Source organism: Mobula birostris, chromosome 10 (genome assembly GCF_030028105.1).
Source record: "Mobula birostris isolate sMobBir1 chromosome 10, sMobBir1.hap1, whole genome shotgun sequence".
NCBI classification, from domain to species: Eukaryota; Metazoa; Chordata; class Chondrichthyes; order Myliobatiformes; family Myliobatidae; genus Mobula; species Mobula birostris.
The window spans coordinates 121,396,521-121,422,085 of NC_092379.1; the positions used below are offsets into that span (position 1 = coordinate 121,396,521).

The following is a 25,565-nucleotide window of genomic DNA, read 5'->3' on the forward strand; positions in this document are numbered from 1 at the left end:
AGATTTGCTTAAGATTCTAGATATGTGGTCTTTTTGTACCAACTGAATCTTGGTTTGATCCAGATGCTAGTTATTATTTCTCAGTATAAATAGTGTGGATTTAAAAGCTCATTGTAAACATAATTCGATGTGTAGGATATGTGTATTTGGAGGAGGCTACTCTGGAATTGTGTAATATTTTGTTTAGTGATTAGTGAAATCTTAATGCAGGCTAATGAAGATTTTCACATTGGGAAGAAATATGGACATGAGCTGATGAAATGACTAAATGAAAGGGACCCAGAATCATAGTTGAATATCTTGATAGAAATAATCAACACAGGTGCTTTGGTCAGGCTTCACTTGAATACTCTGCCATTGGGAAATGTATTTTATAATTTTGATTTTAAAATGTGTATTGATTAACCTATGACATTCGGTTTCCTAATTAGACAAGGTCACTTTAAAATTACATTTGTCTGAACATTCATCCTTGCCTCTAGTCTGAACTCTATTGTAATAGTGACTACACACTCTACATCTTTTCCAAAATTCGGTTCCATTGCTGACTAGGAAAGATTTTTTTTATTTTGAACATGTTTTGTCTAATGGCTAGTAAGCTATTTTTGTAAATAGAGAACAATTTTATAAGAACTATCCCTTCTCCTCCTGTCTTCTCCTATCATTTTGGGTCTCCCTCTCCCCCTCGCACTTTCAAATCTCTTACTATCTCTTTTTTCCGTTAGTCCTGACGAAGGGTCTTGACCCAAAATGTCAACTGTATTTCTTCCTGGCCTGCTGCGTTCCACCAGCACTTTGTGTGTTGCTTGAATTTCCAGCATCTGCAGATTTTCTCATTTCTACTATTTTATAAGAGCTTGTTCTGCAAAAGCGATTGCTTATATATGCAAGCCCTTCCCAGTGGTCACATCTGTGTGTACCGACCTCTTATAGAGCTGCAGTCCTAAGACAGCTTGGTTTTGAAATTTTCATTCCAATCTTAAGGTGGCTTGTCCATTCTTCCATGTTGCTGCCATTAACCTTACCTCTACAAGGGACATTGCTTTCCTCCAACTCTGTTCACCTTTTACTGCCTTTACCATAATTTCAGATTAGTTGAATGTGGAAAAGTAGTGACAACAAATACATGTATCACCACAGAAGTACCAGTAATGGCCATCCTCCAGTGAGAGCGACTCTAACAGTACTTTTGTTCAAGCCCCCATCATCCAGGAGGTTAACAATCCTGCAACTATAGGAGTGAGTTAGAAGCTGGGGATTTCTGATGAGTCGATTCCGAGTAGTATAATGCTTTTTCTATATCTGCAATGTACAATTCAGGAATACAGAATATAGTTGCCTAGGTGACTGAAACTCTCAAAGCAACTCACTTGATGGGCATCCATCTACTGCCTTATGCATTCACACCCTACCTGCACACCATGGCTGCAGTGTGTCAAGTACAAAATACACTACAGCTACCAACAAAACTAGTCCTGTAAGCACATCTCTAATCTGGAATCACAGACATCACGGAGGAGCAAGGCCATGTTATCTTTCCATTACCATCGCACTCTAGCTCCACATTCATTTGGAAGTATGCAATTCTTCATTTTTGCCACAAGGCCTAAATCCTGGAAAGTGCAAGCAAACCACAATGTGGAAGCACCTTCATCAGCAGGAATGTAATGGCTCAGAGTGTGTCCTCCAAAGGATTTTCTGAATGGCAATGATTTTATTTATTTATTTATTTATTGAGATTTCAGCTCTTCAACATGCGCTGCCCAGCAATCCCCAATTTAACTCTAGGCCAATCACAGAACAACTTAAAGACCAAACTCCTCTCACACAGCACCAGAAATGAACTCCAAATACTGACACCCCAAGCTATAATAGCAACATGCCTACATCCTAGAAAATGTTTACGCCCTTTCTTAAAAAGTTTTGTTTCCTCAGGGAACTTCTTCATAACTCATGAAATTCCTTAAATGTTCTTCAACTGTAATGAAAGTCATTTTTGACATGGAATCACTTCAAACTGTCTCTTGTGTTCTAATTTCTGCTGAAGAGTGAGGCCATGGTTGCCATGGTGATAAGCTATTGAAGAATTATTTGGTTGGGTTGTGAGTGCAATCAAATCAGAATGAAATCAAAGGAACTAATAAAAACTGCAAATGCAGGTTAGAGCTATGGGAAGTATCCAGCAAATTGGGCAATATCAGTGCTGAGATTAAAATCCATATTAATGTTACAGATGGATAACCCACAGAACTGGCCAATTCTCACAAGTAGAAAAACCAAGTTAGCTTCTGTTGTTGAATTGCTGTGTGATTTCTATCCTTTTGTTTTGATTAGATTCATATTCCTAGTTGTCCTGAATGTGATGGTGGGGCCACGTTCTGGAATCATTGTGATGATGGAAGACCAACAATGATAGGAATTTTCAGGACTGTAATCATTCAGTTGGCTAGCTGGTGGTGTAGTGGCATTTGCACTGGACTTTGAGGCGAGTGGTCTTGGGTTGAAATCCAGCTGGCTCCTTGCTAGGTTAAGCATTGAATGTTAAAGAAACAGCAAGGTTGCTGCCCAATTTGCCGCAAGGTGTGGAAAGGAACAACAACCATTCGGTTATGTTCATGGTATGGAAATTATTTCCATCTTGTTGTTCCTTTGCTCTAAGTGATGGATGGAGGTGTGTTCAAGTTGAAAGTTGCTGTGGTTCATCATGTGGGTTGTGCATTGTGGTCAAGACATGCAAGAACTAGAGAGACTATGTTTACACCTTAAAACATAGGTGATGAATAAATGTCAGTTTATGATTTGTATATTATCTTTTGGTATCTTGAATGTAAATGTGGTGCTTTTCTCTTTGTACACCATCATTCTCATGCACCCAGTAGCCTACCACTACCATTAACATCAATCCAAAGCTCTTTGATTTGATTGGTTTTTGATCATTTGTCATAAAACTCTGCAATTACAACTAAGGTAAAGACATGTATAGAGGGGGATGGGGAAGTCATTGCATCATCCAGCAATTGTCTTCGTAGAACACACAATCTCTTAAAGCCTCTCTTTTTGTGCCTTTTTGATCATTTAACATTAACTCACCTGCCACTTGCTTCACACCAAAGTAATTCCATGTTCATTGCAGCTAAAATATAATTTTTGAAAATGTCATTGAAATGCCATGTGTCTTCTCTTGCAGGGGTCTCCAACCTTTCTCGCACTGCGGTCCGGTTTCATATTGTCAATATTCTTGCGGACCGGCCGACCGAGGGGGGGGTTAAGGGTTGTCAACGAACAAGAGTAGCAGTCAAATACGCTGAGTTTCCCCGAGAAAACTACAATGACCATGAAGCTTTGCGCGGTCACCAGTGCGCATGCGTGTACGATTTTTTCCCTTGCCGTTTTTGGCGTTTCTGTTCGGGGGGGGGATGTTAATCATGACCGGAATACAGATGATAATTAGCTAATACACTCAATTTCGTTTCTAAAAGGGTTTATCTAACGAATTTAATATTAAACACACAGCGCATATTTTCCTCGCATGAATATAGTGATAAGTCAATTAAAAGGGGAGGACAGGGGAACGAAGTAAATGTTGAACGAATTCCCAGTAGAAGTGGTAGAGGCAGGTTCGATATTATCATTTAAAGAAAAATTGGATAGGTATATGGACAGGAAAGGAATGGAGGGTTGTAGGCTGAGTGCAGGTCGGTGGGACTAGGTGAGAGTAGCGTTCAGCACGGACTGGAAGGGCAGAGATGGCCTGTTTCCGTGCTGTAATTGTTATATGGTTATATAAGTCAATAGCATCATAACATTTTAAGTAATGTTTGGATATTAAACACACCGCGCATATTTTCCCCGTATGAACATATAAAATCATTGCAACACACCAATATCGCTGAATCAGTGGGAGCTCTGGGATTGTTTTCCTGCAACAAGACGGTCCTATCGAAGGGTGACGAGAGACAGCGATACTGGAACGGGTTTCCTAATGTCCAGTCTATTCCGCAATTTAGTTTTCGTTGCATTCATTGCAGAGATACGTTGGAAATGGAAGCAACGTTTTCAGTGCTTCCGTGGCTATCTCAGGATATTTAGCTTTGACTTTGATCCATAATGCTGGCAGAGGTGTTACGTCAAACACACTTTTCAGCTCGCCGTCATCTGCAGGCCCGAGGAGTTGATCTTCTTCCCACGCTGAAATGGATGGCAGCAGGTAATGACCTCACATGCGTAATAGCTCAACAGTGGCTGTGACGGGGAATGAGGAAAGGTGCAGCTGACTCCTATCACCAAATCACATCGTTTCCTCGCGGCCCGGTGGTTGGGGACCGCTGTTCTCTTGCATTTAGCATAGCCCTAATTTCCATGCATAGCATTTACCATTCTTTGATGATGAAAATACTCAGTCCTTTGAAAATGAAACTAGTACCATCAGAGCTCATGAGCAGAAGGAATATCTATTTTGAACTACCATTTTGTTCCCATTAAGTTATAATGTCATGCAAGTGACAGGAAATCTGCTTTTAATTTAACTGGTTTTTTCATCTCTTGCTCACTTCAAAGATTCAAAGTACATCTATTATCAAACTATGTATACGGAATACAACTCTGAGATTTGCCCTCCCGCAGGCAGCCGCAAAACAAAGAAACACAGTGGAACACATTCAAGAAAATATCAAACACCCAAGGCATGAAAAACCAATTGTGCAAATGACAAAAATTGAGCGAACAGCGCATGGAATATCAAATTTCAAACCAGGAGTCCTATGGAATTCAGATTTTAGTTCAGTTTTGAGGTATAGCGCTAGCCCTCTGCAGGCCACAGAGCCATACTTTGCTGAAGAGCTGTTTGATTGCCCCAAACAAGCAGCTTAAAAACAGGAAAATAGAAAAGTAACCAGAATGTAGAAACACATACAACATGAACCTCAAAGTCCTACAAAACGAGTCCATAGCCTTGCCAATCAATCCTTGCAATGTGAATCCCAAGAACCTTGCACTTTTCTCCAAAAGCAGCTAGCGAGAGGGAGAAGACCGGTCAAACTAAGGCAAATTATGCCATGCACCTGCCTTTCCACCACTCTCATCCTTGTTGATTTTAGCCTTGCTTGATTCCTCAATCAGAGACTAGCATTTGAGTTCTTCATGGGCTCGCGCCGTGTCTCCAGGCTCCCAGGTCTCTGCTCCAAATCTCATTGAACTTCCTCGGAGACAGCAAAGTGCCAGACCAGTCAATCTGGCCAAACTCTCACCATCAAAATGTGAATCACAGGTTCTAATCGCATGCAGCTTCATAGTAGAATCATTGAAAGAGGTAAAAGTTATTGAATACCAGGTTATGTTTATAACTTCATCTTTAAGCAAGGCGTGAGCATATCACATGGTAGTGTGATGACATGTGGAATTCACAAGACAAAGGAACAGAAGTAGGCCATTCAGCCCATCAAGTCTGCTCCGCAGCTCCCCCATGAGCTAAACTATTCACCCATCTAGTTCCAATTTCAGCCTTTTTCCCCATATCCCTTGATACTCTGACTAATTAGATACCTGTCAATCTCCTCCTCAAACACCCTCAATGATCGGGCCTCCGCAGCTGTATGTGGCAACGAATTCCACAAATCCACGACCCTCTGGCTAAAAAAAATTTCTCCTCATCTGTTTTAACTGGGTACCCTCTAATTCTAAGACTATGGCCTCTTGTTCTGGACTCACCCACTAAGGAAAACAACCTTTCCACATCTACTCTGTCCAACCTTTTCAACATTCGAAACGTTTCTATGAGATCCCCTCTCATTCTTCTATACTCTAATGAATACAATCCAAGAGCCGACAGACGCTCCTCATATGTTAGCCCCTGCATTCCAGGAATCATCCTCATAAATCTTCTCTGAACTCTCTCCAACATCAGTATATCCTTTCCAAGATAGGAGGCCCAAAACTGCACACACTATTCCAAATGAGGTCTCACTAATGCCCCATAGAGCCTCATCAACACCTCCTTACTCTTTGTACACTATTCCTCTTGAAATGAATGCCAACATAGCATTCGCTTTCCTTACCGCCAATCCAACTTGGTGGTTAACCTTTAGGGTATCCTGCACGAGGACCCCCAAGTCCCTTTGCACTTCCGATTTTTGAATTTTCTCCCCATCTAAATAATAATCTGCCCGATTATTTCTTCTTCCGAAATGTACATCCGTACATTTGTCAACGTTGTATCTCATCTGCCATTTCTTTGCCCACTCTCCTAAACTGACTAAGTCTCTCTGCAACCTTTCCGTTTCTTCAACATTTCCTGCTCCTCCACCTATCTTGGTGTCATCCGCAAACTTGGCACCAAAACCATTTAATCCATAATCCAAATCATCGATATACATCGTAAAAAGAAGCGGCCCCAACACCAACCCCTGTGGAACACCACTAGTAACCGGCAACCAATCAGAATAGGATCCCTTTATTCCCACCCTTCGCTTTCTGCCTGTCAGCCAATGCTCCACCCATTTCAATATCTTTCCTATAATTCCCTGGGCAATTAATGCATGTTTATATATAAACCCATAATTATTTAAATGAACAAGAATGCTTAATCAATGTATATTATTGAAATATTATATGCACAACACCATCTGTCCAACAATCTATTTGGACCCTCTCTTCCACCCCACCACCATCAGGCAGGAGGTATCATAGTATTAGGACAAGAACTGGGAATCGACTTCTTCCCCCAAGCTGTCAGATGACTGAACTCCCTGTCACCACCCAGGTCTCATTACGGATGAAGTGCCAGTGGTGTTATGCTGTTTATTTTTTAAACTTGTATATGCACCTTGTTTGTTAATTGATTTGTGGTAATAATACTTCTGTGTGTGAGGTATATGTACTGTGTGGTGTACCTTGATCTGGAGGGATATTGTTTCATTTGGTGGTATACGTTACAGGTGAATGACAAAGCTTGAACTTGAACGTAATTGGAACAGCACGGGAACTTTGCCATCAGTTAGAATATATGCTTTGGACAGATATAAAATTATTGCAAATTGTATATTTTTAAATATTATTATTATTGCTCTTTGGTTCACATAGTATACGTATTAGTAGAACGTAGTGCAAGCCACCAACGTGCAGTCAAATCACAAGAGAAAATCTACAAATGCTGGAAATTTGAGCAACACACACAAAATGCTGGAGGAACTCAGCAGGCCAGGCAGCATTTATGAAAAAAGTACAGTTGATGTTTCGGGCCAAAACTCTTCGGCAGGACCGGCAAAGGGTTTTAGTCTGAAACGTCAACTGTACATTTTTCCATGGATGCTGCCTGGCCTGATGAGCTCCTCCAGCATTTTGCGTGTGTTACACCAATATGCAATGTTGCAGAATGAAGTGTACTTTCATGCTGTAGTACTGCAACAAAGCAGTTTTCACTAATACATTTTGAGTAATGATTTTGAATATTTGCAGTGTCATGCTGACTGAACGCATAACCAACCACTTTAAAAGTGACACACATCAAAGTTGCTGGTGAACGCAGCGGGCCAGGCAGCATCTCTAGGAAGAGGTACAGTCGACGTTTCAGGCCGAGACCCTTCGTCGGGACTGACGAAGGGTCTCGGCCTGAAACGTCGACTGTACCTCTTCCTAGAGATGCTGCCTGGCCTGTTGCGTTCACCAGCAACTTTGATGTGTGTTGCTTGAATTTCCAGCATCTGCAGAATTCCTGTTGTTTGACTTTAAAAGTGAGCTTCTCCAGTTCAGGTGTGCACTGTAGCAGTTTAGTGATGAAACTAGTTCTTCTGTTAACTTTTTAAAATCTTTAGATGGAGAAGAGCCACCACACATTTATTCATTACCATCTCTAAAATAACTAGTTTCACTAAGCTGATGTCATTAGTTAAAGATTAGTGTGGGAGAAGTGGGTTTGAATTTGTGGGACATTGAAATCTACTGGATAGAGAGGTTGTGGAAAGGATGTTTCTAGTAGTGAGAGAGGCTAGGATCAGGAGGCACAAACTCAGGATAAAAGGATGTCCCTTTAGAACAGTAATAAGGAGGAATTTCTTTAGCCAGAGAATGGTGAATCTGTGAAAATCATTGGCACAGTCAGCTGTGGAGGCCAAGTTGTTGGGTGTATTTAAAGCAGATGTTGATAGGTTAATTAGTAAGGGTGTCAATGGTTATGGGAAAAAGCAGAATAGGGTTGAGAGAGAATAAATCAGCCATGATTGAGTGCTGGAGCAGACTTGATGGACCAAATGGCCTAATTCTGCTCCCTTAATCACTCAACACGCTGGAGGAACTCAGCAGGTTAGGCAGCATCCGTGGAAACAATCAGTCAATGTTTCGGGCCGGAACCTTTTGTCAGGACTGAGTCAGCATCCGCCCTGAATGTGTGTCAGTCCTGACAAAGAGTTCCAGCTGAAATGTTGACTGATCGTTTCCACGCATGCGGCCCGACCTGCTGAGTTCCTCCAGCGTGTTGAATGTTGCTTTGACCCCAGCATCTGCAGAGTATTTTGTGTTTACTGCTCCTTTAATGGTCTTAATTGGACCACATGGAAAATGACTAATTTTAAATAATCCAATATTTAGGGCCCATTCTGCGGAAGCCAACTACCTGATATATTTTAACTTGGATAATTAGCTGACCTAATTTGATGTGCAGATGATAATTAGCTATGGTATGCTTGACTGTAGGAAAATATTGTCAGACTATTGAGTGAAATGTAATATTGTGCAAAATTATTTGTATTGACCTTTTGCAGATAATTCCTTTTCTGATTATAGTGAGCAGAAGCAATGCTGATTAATCTATACTTGTAGAAAACACCCGAAAATAGTGGGTGCCATTGAGCAACACAATGCTAGAGGAATTTAGCAAGTCAGATGGCATATATGGAGGGAGTAAACAGTTGTCAACTATTTGTTTTCCTCCATAGATGCTACCTCACTTGCTGAGTTCCTCCAGCATTTTGTGTGTGTAATCTCTTGTGTATATTGCTGCTTGCTGGTTTTCCTACAGCACTGCTCATAATTCCTGTCTTTCCTTTAATGTCATATGCCTTAATTATGTTCACTCCCTTTGTTTGAAGTTTTGGTGTGTTTTTGCGTCCAAATGTTTGATGTTACAGTCTATAGGATGAGTGAGAAAACATTGCATTCAGTGCTCTGGCTGCTGCATAAGCTGCCTTGCGTGATAATGTTTCCATATGTGAAAAATAGCATGCATAAATGTGCTCCTTCCTCAAAGTTCAATTGTCAATTTGCACTTCACTGTTATCCCTAAACATGGTGAAAATCTGCAGATGCTGGAAATCCAAAATGCTGGAGGAACTCAGCTGGCCAGGCAGCATCTATGGAAAAGAATAAACGGTTGACATTTTAGGCTGAGATCCTTCATCAGGACTGGAGTCAACTTTACAAGTTTTGCTTGATATAACCATAATGAAGAGCACAAGGAAGAAATAAATGGAAGAACATGTATAGAAGAGTCAAGATAATGAGTGTAATTGCAAGATCAGCTAATGTTGTAAGATTTTTGATTTTCTCCAAATTTTCCTTTTTTTTTTAAAGAATCAGTGAAAGATCTAAAAGTGCCCATATGGATAATGAAACTTAACTGGCTTTTAAATTCAACACAATAGAATTTTTTTCCTCTATCCTTCCCATTCCAGAAGAATCTGCAGTCATTTGCCAAAAAGCGTTCTGGAGCTGAAATTGATTATTTTTGCAGCCCATCTGCTTGTATACTTTGATTATTTTTCAGAAATCTGAGTGAATTAGAGCGAGAGTTTTGAGGGTTCCATTGCATTTTATGTATTTGTATTGTAATTTCATGAGTAAATAGGAAATGCCTCTTCATTTTTAGTACTTCATGAGAAGTGCTGTGTGGTGCCTGATTTTTGTCTTTAAGATTTAGGAGAAAGAAACAGTCATTGGACTGCTGTCTCTTGAGAGTCAGCTTGATGACTACAAGTCTCCAATTACTGACTTATATACTCTGCTCCATTTATAGTTCAAATTTCAGCCTGCAATTCTGCTAATCTATTGTGCTGGCCAACAGCAAAGCTGGGTTTGATTTTTTTTAAACTGAAGCTCCTTCCAGAGTTCAAAAAGTAAGCTTAAGTTTCAAAAGCAAAGCCTGGAGAAAGTTTGTGCTGTCTTTATTTTAAGTATTATGTAGACTGCCTCAATTCCCTGTTTTAGACTTCTTGCTTGTCTTATGCAAATGGCAAAAAAATGTTGTTTTGGAGGCAGTGTCTACCATCTAAAAATGCATGTTCAATTATGTTGTCCTGTTTCATTTCTGATGTCCCCTGACAAGCTTGAACACAAGTGGTGCATTTTTGCAATGTAAGTATTTACAAATGTGATAGAAAATCACTCAAATTTTGTGATTATGTAATTCATTTCTTGTTCTTAATGAGATGGAGTGATGTGGAGAAGGCAGGAAGAGGAATGTTTGGATCTGCTTTTAAGTGATGCTCTTCATTGTAGGTAAAGTGCAGGGAAAACTGATTTTTTTAAAAATTGGCTGCATAACATGCCATGACGTAAAATATTGGTGCAATTGTAATGGGGTAAAATAAGTTGGTAAATTGTTAAATCCATATTAGTTGAAGGGAATGACAGGAACCTTCAGCATATCATAGCTGTCACTCTGCACCCATGCACTGAATATACAAGCAGAATGATTTTGTAAGATTTCCTCGTGTTTGTGATTTTGTAAGATGTCAGCAGCTCCAGATCTTCCTCTTTTTTTTCCTCCTACACAATTCCTTGTGTGAAGGGTTTCATGTGAGAGCTATTTAAGTACTCTTATGCACGTGTTGATTTACGAAACATTACCTACAAAGTCTGGAGCTGAAAAGATTCTATTTTACCTCGTGCAATGAGTAGTCATAAAGTGTCAGATTAAAACAATTATCTGTAATACAAGTAGCATAGTTTACTGTTATGTATGTATTTGTAATAAAAAATTGCTAGCCATTTCACAATTGTATTGAATGATACCTTGTAACGGTTGGATAGGTATCAATTGTTGCAGGAAATTAAACCCGTACATGTCAATAAACATGTTCTGGTCATTTTTTTCCATTTCTTGTGACTAAGTTATTCCTTTACCAAAAGACGATTGGTTGAATTTGGTTAATATCTTTGAGTGCAGCTGTAATTGCTTGTTCAACGTTTGAGTGAAGCTCATGAACATGCCACTTTTTCCTTTTCATACTAAACCTACCTCGGGAATTGGAGCTAGAATTTTGAAATGTATTTGGCAAGTGAAGTCTTAAAATTAAGACAACTTAGGTATTAACTTTGAGTTTTAAGGATTGACATGCCATGTGCATCCTTATGCGGAGAAGACACAAGAACGTAATGGTACAGTGCATAGGAATCTTAAGCATTGAATGAAATTCTTAATGACTTGATGCTGGCTGTTTTTTTTAAGACAAAGTTAAAACTTATTTTCCAACTTTATGTCTTACTTTGAAAACCAAATTCAAGAAAAGATGGGCAGTAAATTGGACTGAAACGTGACTTTTTCATTTTCTGCCTCAATATTTTAGTCAACTCTGAGCAAAAATTTAATTAGACTGAAGTTATGTTTTTAAAAACTCTCCTCGTAGTGTTTTTGAAAAGTTCTCCGTGCTTAATTGTGAACATTTTTTTTAAACATTGGTTGCACAAATTTTGTATTATCCAGACAATTGAATTTTGTCAATACAGCATTGGACCAGCTGCTGTATGCTTAATTTTCTCATTATGTTTGTGAAGGTGAAATTAAATAAAACAGTGAATGATTCCAAGTCATTTCCACATGACAATAAAATAAATTCAAATTATTTCTAACCTGGTAAGATGCATGTCAATCTGGCCTCCTTCAGTGATCTGAACTTTAATGAATTTTTCAAGGCTTAAAATGATTATCTGTTAGCAAAGCACAATTTACAAAAACAGCCACAGATGCTCTAGTTATTGGAAATACTGATTTAACAGAGACTCACTAAACAGGTTCTTGGGAAGACAAGTTATATCAAGAGATAATTGGGTAAGCTAGGACTCCTATTTAAGAGCAGTGATCTAATTTAAACATTGTAGGGGGCGTGACAGGCCTTACTCTGGCTAAGGAGTTTAGAACTGGCATCTCAACATGGGGAATAAGTCACTTCAGACTAGAAGGAGGATAAACTTCTTCACTGAGAACTTAGAGAGGTATTGAAATTCTCTAGAAGATTGTGAAAATGCAGTCACTGCATTCAAAACTTGAGATTCATAGTTGTCTTGATATTAGAGGAATCAAGGTTTTTATGAACAAAAGGATGATTTTGAAGAATGGTTTTGAGGTAGATGATCAGCCTTGATCTTAATAGTCAAATAAGTGCGAGGGGCAGAATAGCCCAACCCTTTTTTTTTGTATTTTCTATCTTTAGTATAAAAGTTTGATAGTAAAGTACATCCTGGCATAGTTGTTACAAAGCATCCATTACCTGGAATGAGAAGATTGTAGTGTCATGAGTGGATAAATAAATGAATTGCTCTCCTCAGCTTATTGAATTAGGTAAGATTGCAGTGGGGACATGGTGTGGTTGGTGTTGAGCTACTTCCACTAGAAGAACAACCAGAAGGGATGATCATGGGGTGGTGAATCTTTGGAATTTTCTACCCCAGACGATTATGGAGATGGAATCATTGGAAATATTGAAGGAAAATGCAGGATAAACTAGGGAATTGGTGGCCATGAGGACCCAACGCAGAACGAGACCTAATATATGATCTTTTTGAATGTTGTGGCAGTTTTCTTTTTAACCACTATACTGCTGCACCTATTTAATATTCTTAAGAATTTTTATTAACATTTTTCACTGAGGTCAATAAAATCAGAATCCTTAGATTACTGGGCTGCTTTACATTTGGGCATATGCTTTGTATATAAAGCCCCATAGTCCTCTTCATTAGGATTCTCTGATCATGCTTATTTTTCTTAACCAAAATAAACTTTAATCCTAATAAAAATAATTTGCAAGATTAAACTGTGTAAAGCCATTTCATTCTTGCAGTCATAGGCAGAATGTTTAGTCTTAGATTACATTGTTTAAAGCAATGGGACTATTGCCAGTCACGTGGTGCCCTGGAGTGGTACACTACCACAGTAATTGAGGGAATTCCTCACACAACCCAATCTCCTTGTCCAGTAGCCGTAGAAACTTACCTCACTGAGCCCCTGCATTAAGCTTCAATGCATCCCTCAGTCTTGGTGCTTGTTGGTGAGATCTGGCGATGAGCATCTGGCAGAATGCCTCAGGAAGCCATTCCTCTATATCCATCGAGTCCATTTGTACTGTCTGCATGACATTCTATGCTTACGACTCTCTGATTGATTTGTGCTTAAAGGTGTTGGTCTGGAAGAACTTTTCTACAAAAGTGGGTACTACAGCAATGTACAGTTGACTGGGGCATTGCATGGCAACAGGGACAGTCCCAGGCTTTGCCACACTGGGACAGGTAGAAGCTCTGCTCATAGTATCACTTGATACCTGCATATTTAGGTTCCACACAGCCTGATGTAGCCACACCTGAAGGTGGGCATGAGGATGAAGGCTACATTGAGTATGTTTTTGGCCCTTTGTCTGGGGACTTGTGCATTGTGACTCATCTGACTCACTCCATCTTGGATCTCCAGGTGAATTGGAATATGACTCAGGTGATTCTGAGTGGAGGAAGGGCCACGCCTGCATCAAGCACAGCAGCCCTGAGCTGCTGCACCAGATGACTAGGTTCTTCCTAGTTATTGAGAAGCTTATATTAAAACTATGGCTCATTATGTTCTATGCTTCAAATAAATGAAATCTCCTGGGAGCAAAGAACTTTCTCCTCCCAACTGTGTTAATTCTGACATGGATAATACTGTGTCTTAAATGGATGCCTTGACATTTTGGCAAGTGGGAGGCACTATAGCAGAGCAGGTTTTGTAGGATCCAGGGTATGGTTATTCATAACTTGCAAATAAGCTCTGCATTGTACAGATTTATTAAAGGATTATTGAGCAATACTTTTATGGAGATACCTTGAAGAATGTTAGCTATTTGGGGAGTGGGTGGGGGTGGGGGGAGAAGAGAGAGGAGGGAAGCTTTCAACCAGAAATTTGAAATTATTGAGCTTTTCATGTAATCTGTGCTTGTCCTTCCAAATGATAAAGCTGATATGTTGATACCTGATCCCAATGGTTATTGTGTAACTGTTACATTCAGAGTCTTCACATTAGATTAAAAGGGGATGAATCATAGTGTGGTGGGGTTTTTGGAAATAGCCTCTCTAATTAGCAATGATAGCAAAATGTAGAATAAGTTACCTTCAAGAATGTTAGCTATTTGGGAAAGAATATTTGTACTGGATGGCTAAAAAAGTAAACACATCAACCTACACAACTTTGAATATCAGAGGGTCATTTTTTTCTTGATCTTTAACTGTTTGATACATTTAGACTTAATTAATTATGACACTCAGATGAATCCTAGCAGATCAGGAAAGGTGGTGAATTGTGTATTCCTGACAAAAAAAATACTTTTTACAAGTTCAAAGTAAATCTAAAATGGTTAACACTTCAAAGTGTTTCAGCCAGCCCACTGCAAAAATATCACCAGTATGGTATTAGAAATTTAATGAAGTAGAATTTTCAGCTGAACAGCAAAATTACATGCAGCCTGAAAGCCTTTTTTTTTGAAGATTTGTGAAGCAAGGCTTTTCCATTTCCATCCTGCGACAAAGCCTTCAAACAGAGACACATTGATGGCCTGTCACGTGAAATCTACTGGTCTTCAGCTTATCTAAGCACCTGTGGACCAGTGTTTGAAACACATTAAATTATTGTTCCATCATTCAGCATTGTGCAATCAGTATTTCTTGTCATATATAATGCTGTAGTTTTAAAAAAAAATCAATACATGTCCATTCTCTAATTTTTATTAAAACATGGAAACGTATTAGGTTATCTTCCCATTTCAGTCAAATTATTGATTTTTTTTTTAACATGGAACTTAGTTGATACAAATTCATTCTGTCATGTACAAATCACGACTTCCAGATCAGGAACTAAAAGTCAAATGGCTGTACATTCCCGTTGGCACTCTACACTGGCAATTTTACACAATTATCCATCACCTCTGACATTTTGCCAGGCAAGAGAGTAATAAAAATGTAGTTGCCACAGCAATATTCTGTCCCTTATGATGGATTATTTTTGATGTACATTTTTAGTCAATGAAATCTCTCCAGGGATTACACACCTATACTGCCACTTAACTGTGTTCATGTTAGCTACTACACATTGAATTTGAATTATTTTGCATATTACAAAGTTCAAAGTATAAATTTATTATCTACATCCATGTCACCATATACTGCCCCGAGATTCATTTTCTCACATTAAATCCAAGAACCATAATAGAATCATTGGAAAAACAGCTCACAAGATGTACAGACAACCAATGTGCAAAAGACAGCAAACTGCAAAATAAAAAAAAAATCAAATAATGATAAGCAATAAGTGTCTAGAATATGAGATGAGTTCTTGATCTTGAGATCTAGAACATGAGATGAAGAGGTTGTGCAAACAGTATGCTGTTGGGATGAGTGAAGATATCCCCTTTGTTTCAAGAACCTGATGGTTGAGAGGTAATAACTGTTCCTGAATCTTCTGGTGTGAGTCTTGAGGCTCCTGTCCCTCCATCCTGTTGGCAGCAGTGAGAAGAGAGCATAGCCTGGTGAGGATCCTTGATGAGACTATTAAGACATCAGAGCAGAATTAGGCCATTTGACCCATTGGGTCTGCTCTGATACTTCATCATGGCTGATCCATTTTTCCTCTCAGCCCCAATCTCCTGCCGTCCTGCTGTATCCCTTCATGCCCTGACCAATCAAAAATCTTACTAACCTCTGCCTTAAGTATACATAAAAGACTTGGCCTCCATAGCTGCCTGTGGCAACGAATTCCACAGATTCACCACTCCCTGGCTAAAGAAATTCCTCATCTCTGTTCTAAAAGGACACCATTCTATTCTGAGGCTGTGTTCTCTGGTCTTCGACTCTCCCAACATAAAAAAAATCTTCTCCACATCCACTCAATCAAGGCCTTTCACCATTTGATAAAGTTTTAATTAAATCACCCCTCATTCTTTTGAATTCTAATGAATACAGGCCTAGACCTATCAAATGCTCTTCATATAATAAGCTGTTCAATCCTGAAATCATTTTCATGAACCAGCTTTGAACCCTCTCCAGCTTCAGCATGTTCTTTCTAATATAAGGGGCCTAAGACTGTTCACAATACTCCAAGTGAGCTCTCATAAGTGCTTTAGAAAGTCTCAACATTATATCCTTGTTTTTGTATTTTTGTCTCTTGAAGATGAATGCTAACATCGCATTTGCCTTCCTCACCACATACTCAACCTGCAAATTAACCTTTAGGGAATCCTGCACAAGGACTCCCAGGCCCCATTGCGCCTCAGTTTTTTGTATTTTCTCTCTATTTAGAAAAGAGTCTACCATTTTATTTCTTATACCAAAGTGCATGACCATACACTTCCTGACATTATTCCTTCTGCCACTTCTTTGCCCATTCTCTGATGAGGGATGCTGCTTTCCTGTGACATCACTCCTTGTAAATGTGCTCAATGATGGGGAGGGCTTTAACCATGATCAACTTGGCTGTATCCACTGTTTTTTGTAGTCTTTTCTGTTCAAAGGCATAATGTGTAAATGTATACCAATATGTATGATTTGCAGGAAGGACATAATCAAAGGCATATAGTGCAAAAGTTGGGTGATTCTTGAAATTTTATGAAACATTGATTATGCATACCATAACTAGGTACTTGGATCTAATTCTGGTCGTGTCATTTTAGGAAGGATGCAAAAGTCCAAGAGCAGCTGCAGAGCATATTCACTCTAATAGATAAGTCACTATGAGGTATATTCCAGGTTATTTCAAGAAGCAAGGGAAGAGATTGGTGGGGCAATTATGTTCTATGACCTAAGGTTTAGAAGGCAAAAATTAGACAGGGCTCTTGTGAATTATAAGGTAGCCAAGAAGGAACTTAATAGGGGCTTAGGAGAACTAGAAAGGGACACGGGAAGACTTTGGTGAGTAAGATTAAGGAAATCCCCTAGGGATTCTACACATCTGTGAAAAATGAGGATGTCTAAAGTGAGAGTAAGACCATACATGGATAAAGGGGAAAATGTGCATAGAAGCAGAAGAGGTAGTGGGGGTCCATAATGAATTCTTTGCTTCAGTGTTCACCAGAGAGGGGAGTTTGGCGAATGTGAAGTTGGCTAATGTACTGGAGGTTAAGAAAAGAAGCAATGTTGGACTTTCTGTAAAACATTATGATAGTTAAGTCACCAGGGCTAGATGAAGTCTTCTCCAGGTTACTTCGAGAAGCAAGGAAAGAGATTGCTGGGGCGTCTGTTTGACATTGTGCCCTTCCCGGCCACAAAATGGCACCAGAGAATTGGAGGATGCAAATGTTGTTCAAGAAAGGTTAATACATAAAATCCTGAGAGTAAGAGACCAGTGAGTCTTACTCGGTGGTAGGAAAATTATTGGAGATGATTGTTAGTGATGGGATTTGTGAGCACTTGGAGAAGCATAGTTGTATTAGGGATAGCATTGCTCGGAGAGAGACAGGCCGTGTCTCATGGGCCTACTAGAGTTTTTTTTTGAGAAAATAACAAAACAAATTGATGTAGCTAGGGTGGTGGATGTGTATATGGATTTTTAGTATGCTGGAACTGTCGAAGAGAATGGGCTGGAACTTTTTTTTTAAGTGTTTAAAAAGGTTTCCCTATGGTAGGCTTGTCTAAAAAGTCATGAGTCATGGGATCCATGGGGACTTGGCAGTGTGCATTTGTAATTGACTTGCACTGAGGAGGCGTAGATGAAGAGTATTCTGCCTGATTGATGATTAGTGGTGTTCTGCAAGGATCTGTTCTCGGACTCCTGATCTTTGTGATTTTGATAAGTGAATTGGTTGAGAAAGTAGAAGCATGGGTAATTAAGTTTGCAGGTTGGTGGTATTGTGGGTGATCAAAGGTTACAACAGGATATAGACAGAATGCAGAGGGCAGAAAAGTAACGCCTCACACTTTTCCAGAGTTCAAATGTCTGTTTTCTGATTTAGTCCACTTGTATACGCTACAGAAGCTTAGCTCACTGACAGAGTTGAAGGTTCAAGTTAATTACACTATACTGCTTGTATTTTATCTTGTGGCTAAAGCATATGTGAAGTTGTAATGGTTTCAAAAAGTACTTTCTCTTTCTTGCAGTGCCCTTAAAGACAGTCGCTTTCCCCCAATGACGAGGGAAGAGTTACCACGACTTTTTTGTTCGGTGTCTCTTCTTACCAATTTTGAAGATGTTGGGGATTACTTAGATTGGGAGGTAAGTAACTTTTATTAAATATTTCCTGTAAAATCTGTCTCTTTTGAACAATTTGCAGTCTTGTTAATTTAGAATTGCATTCTCCTGAGGTTGTGGCAGCAATTTCAATCATTGTTTCACTTGACGGGCAAAATGGAAAATTTGGAGGATTTGGCAAATTGAAGCCACTGTAGCCCACCTGGGCAGGGTGAGGGATGGTGGGAGAATAAGGGTCTGGTCATGTTACATGGTGGGAGAGTTTCATTTTGAATGTTTAACATATCATGTGTCTTTCTTCTTGTATGCATTACACAGAATTTCACTAAGTTCTCTAGAGTGTTTTGCTTGGCAAGCAGTAATGGAATGCTCCAGAGTGCATCAGATTATTTTTTTTTTTTTACAGACTCGTTGCATTGCCTCGCTCTCAAGTAGCCTCTTTTGCAATTGAAGCTTGGCATGTTGGGCTCAAAAAAAATCATAAGATTGAATAGGATGCTATAGATACTGGAGGAAGCCAGCCTGCAGTATGTGACTTCTCCACCTTTTTAGTGGATCATAGCTAAAATCTACTTCCACCTTTTCAGGCTACTTTTTCCCTCCATGTCTATTCCTTATCTAACAACTTTATCAAATCTTTCTCTTGAAAATTTTGATCTAGGTAGTGGAGAATCTCCTACCTGGTTTCACTCTGGACTTGCCTCGCTCTAATTTGATAATTAGTAACACATGATCAAGTCACAGTATTATGTAAGTAGTAATAATTAGCAAACCTCATGTACGATAGGAATTGGGTTTGGTAGTAGTTTTAATATAGGAAAATGCCCAAACTGTTCTCAAAGGAATAGGGTTTGATACCTTCCTTTCAAATTAATATATCCATATGCAACCTTCCTTTTCAAAAGTCCTTAAATATGTTGTAATCTGTTAAATTTTTGCCCACCTTAGCTAGGATTCCTTCTTTGAATCTCTCCATTCAGATATCCAACCCTGCCACAGTACTGTGATGGCTCTGATCAAAGTCACTAATGACATCAGATGTGATTGTCAATACAGGTAATATATTTCTCCTCAACCTTCTTAATGTGTCTGCATCTTTTAACATGATTGACCCACAGTCCTTATTCCAAATGATACCTGGTTTGATTCTGATCAATCCAGTTATAGCCAAAGAATTGTCAGCAATGACTTCTGTGTTAGCTATATTAACTTGGCCAAATATAGATCCTAAAGAAGCCATCATGTTTTCTCCTCATCTATTTAATGTCGCTTGGTGGCATCAAATCATTGTGTTATTTTTCACACAAACATTGGTGCCACCCATTTGATCCCCTCAGTTTCTTCTCTTGACCCCACTACTGTCTTTAAAATGTCTGATTGCTTGTTTGATATATGTGGTCACAACTGAATGTTGGAAAGTCCAAAATTGTCTTCGGTCCTTAATGCGAATTGTTCCCGAGCGATTACCTGCATACCTCTTCATCGGAAGCATCCAAAAACTCAACTCAATCATTAACAACCTGAGTACAATATTGGCCTACAAGACGATCAACTGAACTATTGGACTGTCATTGGTAAAATCATCTCAGTTCTGTCCTTTCCTTGATTTATCTCTCGCTGAAGCCTTCATCTGTGACATGAGCGATACTGAGTTGGATTTGGCTGAGAGTCCTTGCCAGCCTGCACTTAGCTAGGTTGGATGCAGAGCAGAAATGGAGCTGGACAATCAGAGGTGTTTGGCAATGTGTGGGGTCTCAGCAGCATTTAGGCCTTGGTTAGTGTGCTGATAAAACCCAGGACTTTGAATGGTGGTGTCAGAGCTTTGCCCCCTGCCAAAGCAATGAAGACCTTGTGTCAGATTCCAGACATCTTCAATGCTGCAGCAATGGGCTTGGAAATTTAGGGGGGGGAAAAAAATCAAAAGAATTAAAACACAATATTTTTTTTTAAAATAGCATTTTTCCTTATCTGAAGGTTGAGAATGATTATAAGGTGATTAGAAAATCTGATCCTGTACTACATGGCATCCAGAAGTGGAATGGAGTGGCCAAAACACCCACATCAGTCACTCACCACGTCTCAGACTTAGTGGGTCTATACAAGTTCAGCATTTAGTTAAGAATGTTCAAACATTGTCATTTCCTTTAATTCTACTGCTAATGCGACTTGGCCTAGTATCTTGATGTGACTATTTTAATGCTCTCTGTTCTCTGGTCTCCCGTTCTACTTCACCTCAAATTGCAATCATTCAAAACTCTGGCCATACCCTAACTTGAAACAAATCCGATTCATCGGTGTTGCTGAGCTGTTTCTTCGTAGTTTTCTCCACTCTTGAAACCCTTCTATCTATATTTATTTATTTATTTATTTTATTCTGCTCTGATTTTCTCCTACTAATTATTCTTTAATCATTCTGCTTTGGCAATCATCCCTACATCTGTCAAATCTGTAGACTTGGGAATTCCATCTTTATCTTCTACCTCTCTGTTCCCTCTTCCAAATGATTCCTTCTAGCCTGGTTTAACTATTTCTCATCTGACCTAATTCATTGTGGCTCAATATTAGTAATTATTTATCAACCCCTGCCCTAGCTCTCACACATTACCTTGAGATGTTTTCCTTTGTTATAAATTGTCCCTTGCCTGGAAATGATGCTCCTGATTGAATATGGAGTGCAGTAAAAGATGTTTGATCAGTACTACTAAAGTTTTGAGCAACTAGAAACACAAATGCTGAGGGTTAGTGGACACACCTAGAGTGGTACCAAATGCAAAATCAATCCTATCAAATTAAACTATGTTAGGTTGAGAATTATGCCATTTTGATAGATACAGTTTAGTACAGACCAATACACACAAAATGCTGGAGGAACTCAGCAGGCCTGGCAGCATCTATGGAAAAGAATAAACAGTCAGTGTTTTGGGCTGAGGAAGAGCCTTGCTTTGATTTCCAGCATCTGCAGATTTTCTCTTGTTTGGAACTTAATACAGAGGATCGTTTCATTTTTAGACAAACAAAATACCAATTAAACCTACGTTCATTGGAAAACTGCTGAAGAAAGTAGAGGACAACACTTGATAGTAAATTGATAACTTCTTGTAGATGGCAAACAAAATGGCAAGTCATTCTGTTGAAATGGAGTCTACAATAAAAAAGCAACAACTGTAGCTCGCTACAGAATCCTGCACCCTGTCCCACATCTGGCCATCTTCCTTTGTCACCATCCTTACAACAACTTTAAAAACTTGTATAGTGCTTTTGTCTTCTTAACCCTGGGTCTCAAAGCAATGTCTGTCCAAGAGCTGTAGTCTATTACATTTTCACTCCTTCAAATCCCACTATGACATCACTACATACCATAGATTTGTATTGCAATGAAAGCGACCCTTCGTCCCAATATGTCCCCACTGACCTTTTTGCTCACCTACATTAATTACGTCTTCACAGATATCCTTATTTGATAATTGTACGCTTCGCTGTTGATCTAAATGTTTCTTAAATGTAGTGATTGTATCTAATTCTACCCTCCTCACTTATAGGCTTTTATACACTTGGAATTCTAATTAAATCTTTTATCTTGCTGTGTTTTTTGAATTTCCTGATGCTCTTTTACCACATTTATGGTCACTAATGATGACCTTTCACCTTTTCTTTCTTTCTCCATAGACAATTCTTAACCTGCTGCGTATTCCCTGAAATTCCTGTTTATCAGCCCCTGCCTCAGCTCACACACATTACCTTGAAATTGTACAGAAGGCAGCCCTTCGTCCCAACATGTTCCAACTAATCTTTTTGTCCTCCTTTCATCTACTTGTGCAGTACCCATTGCTGCTCTGTTTAAAGAACTGAAAGACTTTATAACATTCACAGTGCTACGTAAATATAATCAGATCTTTAACAGTTTATTGTAATCCTGCTTATTTTAATTTGAAATAAAATAACAATCTCATTCTGCTTGCATTCAAATGAAGTAATCTCTCTGAGCACCATTAGAAAAAGTGAATAAAATTCTATCATACCCTTTTGAGGTTCAAGTGAATTGTAAGCAAAAAGAATTGAGCTTTGTGTGATGTCTGGATCCAAGCCATTAAAGATTTATGGTAGTCTTCTTTGGCATAATTTTCCTAATATATCTTACCAGTTATTAATTCTGTTTGACAAGATGTTTCCATATTTTGAAATACATATATTTTTTAAACACATAAAGAAGCCAATTTCTGTCTGAAATTCTCCCCCCCCCGCCCCAAGTAGTGTCCATTAGAAAATTTGACAAGACCAGAAACCAACACTGGAGTTATAAAAGTTATAGTCTACAAGTTAACTAGCATTAACTTCCCATTAATTGTGAACAGGTGTTACTCTTAGTTGCTAAGTGAAGTTTGTTGCTCTATTTTCATCTCCATTCGATCGGCTTGTGGTTGTAATAAAGTATTAATGCTGCTTAATTCAGTTATCACTGTTTGACCAACCATGGCTCTTCTGCTTTCTGCACTATTTTAATTCCCTGATTTTTCTCACTCTTTGGGATATTTCTTCAAATTGTTACTGCGTTTTTTCTATCAGGGTTTATCTTGCCTTCAATTAATTTTTGAATCTCCTTTCCTTTGGTTGAGATTGGGCTATGATTTTTCAAGTGAAGCTATATAGTCACCTGAGAGAAAAGGAATAGTACCATGGGGAAGATTAAGTACTAAATTCTCAGTTTAATATTTACATACCTCATATTCTAATAAAGCTGCCGATTTCTTCCAGGTGGGTGTACATGGCATTAGAATAGAATTCATCAATGAAAAAGGATCAAAACGCACCGCCACATACCTGCCGGAGGTTGCGAAGGAGCAAGGTCAATGTTGCACTTTATGTACACTCTAACACAGATTTCCCTCTTTCCCAAGTTTAAAATAATTATTCCTTAGTAGTTCCTTAATAGTTTGCATTTAACCAAACTATTGTACTTAAGAATGTGATTGGGTTGCAACCTGTGACCTGATGCTCCTATACCTAATTTAAAGAAAAATAAATGCATTCAAAGGTAACATTTTGTCCTGGTATACTAATAACTCTTTCGTGTATTTTATTGCAGGCTGGGACCATATTCAAACCATAGATTCCTTGTTACGGAAGGGTGGCTACAAAGCTCCCATTTCTAATGACTTCAGGAAGACCATTAAACTGACCAGGTAAATGTACATCTTCATTTAGATGCACCTGATTTTAACTATGCAGATCAAATTTGATAGTTTACTAAATTGCATAATATTTCTACTATAAACTTATCAACTATTGCTCTGTTTCATATGATCTATATCTCAGTTCTGCCATCTCTCACCAATGCTTTTCTTCCAAACTGAAAAATAGTGTATTCTGTTGAAACAGCATTCAAATCTGCTTTCACAATTCCTCTATTCTAATAATATGTGGTTAAAATGTACTTCTAGATTAGACTTTTTTTGTTATTTACGTATTATGGAGACATGAGGATTCTATGTAAAACCTGAGACATTCCTCACATTTCAATGTCTAGGAATTCAATCATGCTATAACAATAATACTACTAAGGCAACTTTATTTTCTTCTGTTAAATAAATGTAAAAACAACGAGTACGTTTTCTTCCATGCAATTTCTGTTACATTGGGTCATGTGATCTGAATGGATGAAGATTTGACAAGTGAGATATAATGTGGAAAGTGTGATATTCTTCATTTTGGGAGAAAAATGGAAAACCAATGACCAAATAGTGAGAGGTGGCAAAACTATGAGATGCAGAGGGATCTGGATTGTCTGGCACATGATTTTGCAAAAGGTTAATATATACAAATGCATCAAGTAATTAGGAAAGCTAACCATATTAGCATTTATCGCAAGGGGAATTGAATTCAAAAATGGCAAAATCTGTTGAACTTATGTAGGACAGTGGTGAGATCATACTGGAAAACCGTGTATAGAAATGTACTTATTTAAGGAATGATATAAAGCCATTGGTAGCTGTGCAGTGAAGCTGTTCTGTCATTAGACTGATAACTGGTATGTTGTCTTATTTTGAATGGTTAGATAGGCTAGGCTCGGGTTTGAGAGTTCAAGAGGCTTTTTATTGAAACATAAGAGGTGTTTATGAGGTAGATGTGGAGAGGATATGCCCTCTTGGGAGAACCTAGAACTAAGGTTTCATCTCAAAAATAAAAGATTCACCTCGTAAATCAAATGAAAAGTATTTTCTTTGACTTGCAAGTATTTGGAATCCTATTCCTCGATTGGTGGTGGAAACTGAGTCTTCATATATTTTTAAGATAGCTGTAGCTCAATGCTGATGTTATATCAGGTAGGCAAGAATCAGAATCACTTTTTTGCCAGTATGTGAAACATGGAGAGAAGGCAGGTATAGGGTTCTGAGTTGGATGATCAGCCATGATCGTACTGAATGGCGGTGCAGGCTCGAAGGGCCGAATGGCCTACTCCACCTATTTTCTGTTTCTATGCCAGAATTGATTGTGATTTGGTGCCAAACATAAAAGAAAGGACAAAACCATAACAGACAACACAATAGTAACCAACAATAGTGCAAATAGCCATGGGCAATCAACAATTAGCAGAACAATCACATGTGCAAAGGACAATAATCAAACAAATAAATGTGAACATATGAACAGCGAGTGGCTGTTCTGTGAATGAAAACATCTTGTTAAATCCACTCGCTGGATTTTTTTTTTGTTTTTGGCACCATTCCTTGTAAACTCCAGAGTCTGTTGTGCGTAAAAATCCCAGGAGATCTGCAGTTTCTGAGATACTCAAATCACTCTGGTTGTTTATTTCGGCTTTTTTCTTAAAGAGGTGCCGGACGCGCTCTGGCTAGCACTGCACCCCTGCCTGTAAGGAGTTTATGCATTCTCCCTGTGACAGTATGGGTTTCCCCCGGGTGCTTCGGTTTCCTCCCACAGTCCAAAGATGTACTGGTTGGTAGGTTAATTGGTCATTGTGAATTGTCCTGTGATTAAGCTATGGTTAAATTGTGGATGGCTGGGCGGCGTGGCTCGAGTGCTGAAGGGCCTGTTCCACACTTTATCTCAATAAATAGATAGATAAGTAAAATCCACAGCCTCATGAACACCCCTTTCAAATAAGATTACAATTGAAACAATTGATTCATTTATTACCCAAAAATAC

At 38.8% G+C, this 25,565-nt stretch overlaps 1 protein-coding gene across 1 annotated transcript in view; it reads left to right on the plus strand.

Annotated features, from left to right (window-relative positions):
- LOC140204290 (nuclear protein AMMECR1-like) overlaps window positions 1-25,565 on the plus strand; it is a 97,420-nt gene that overhangs the window by 52,445 nt on the left and 19,410 nt on the right. Inside the window, exons 4-6 of the mRNA XM_072270886.1 lie at window positions 18,313-18,427; window positions 23,156-23,246; window positions 23,487-23,583. Coding sequence (XP_072126987.1) covers window positions 18,313-18,427; window positions 23,156-23,246; window positions 23,487-23,583 — 303 coding nt within the window. The remainder of the gene's footprint in view (window positions 1-18,312; window positions 18,428-23,155; window positions 23,247-23,486; window positions 23,584-25,565) is intronic.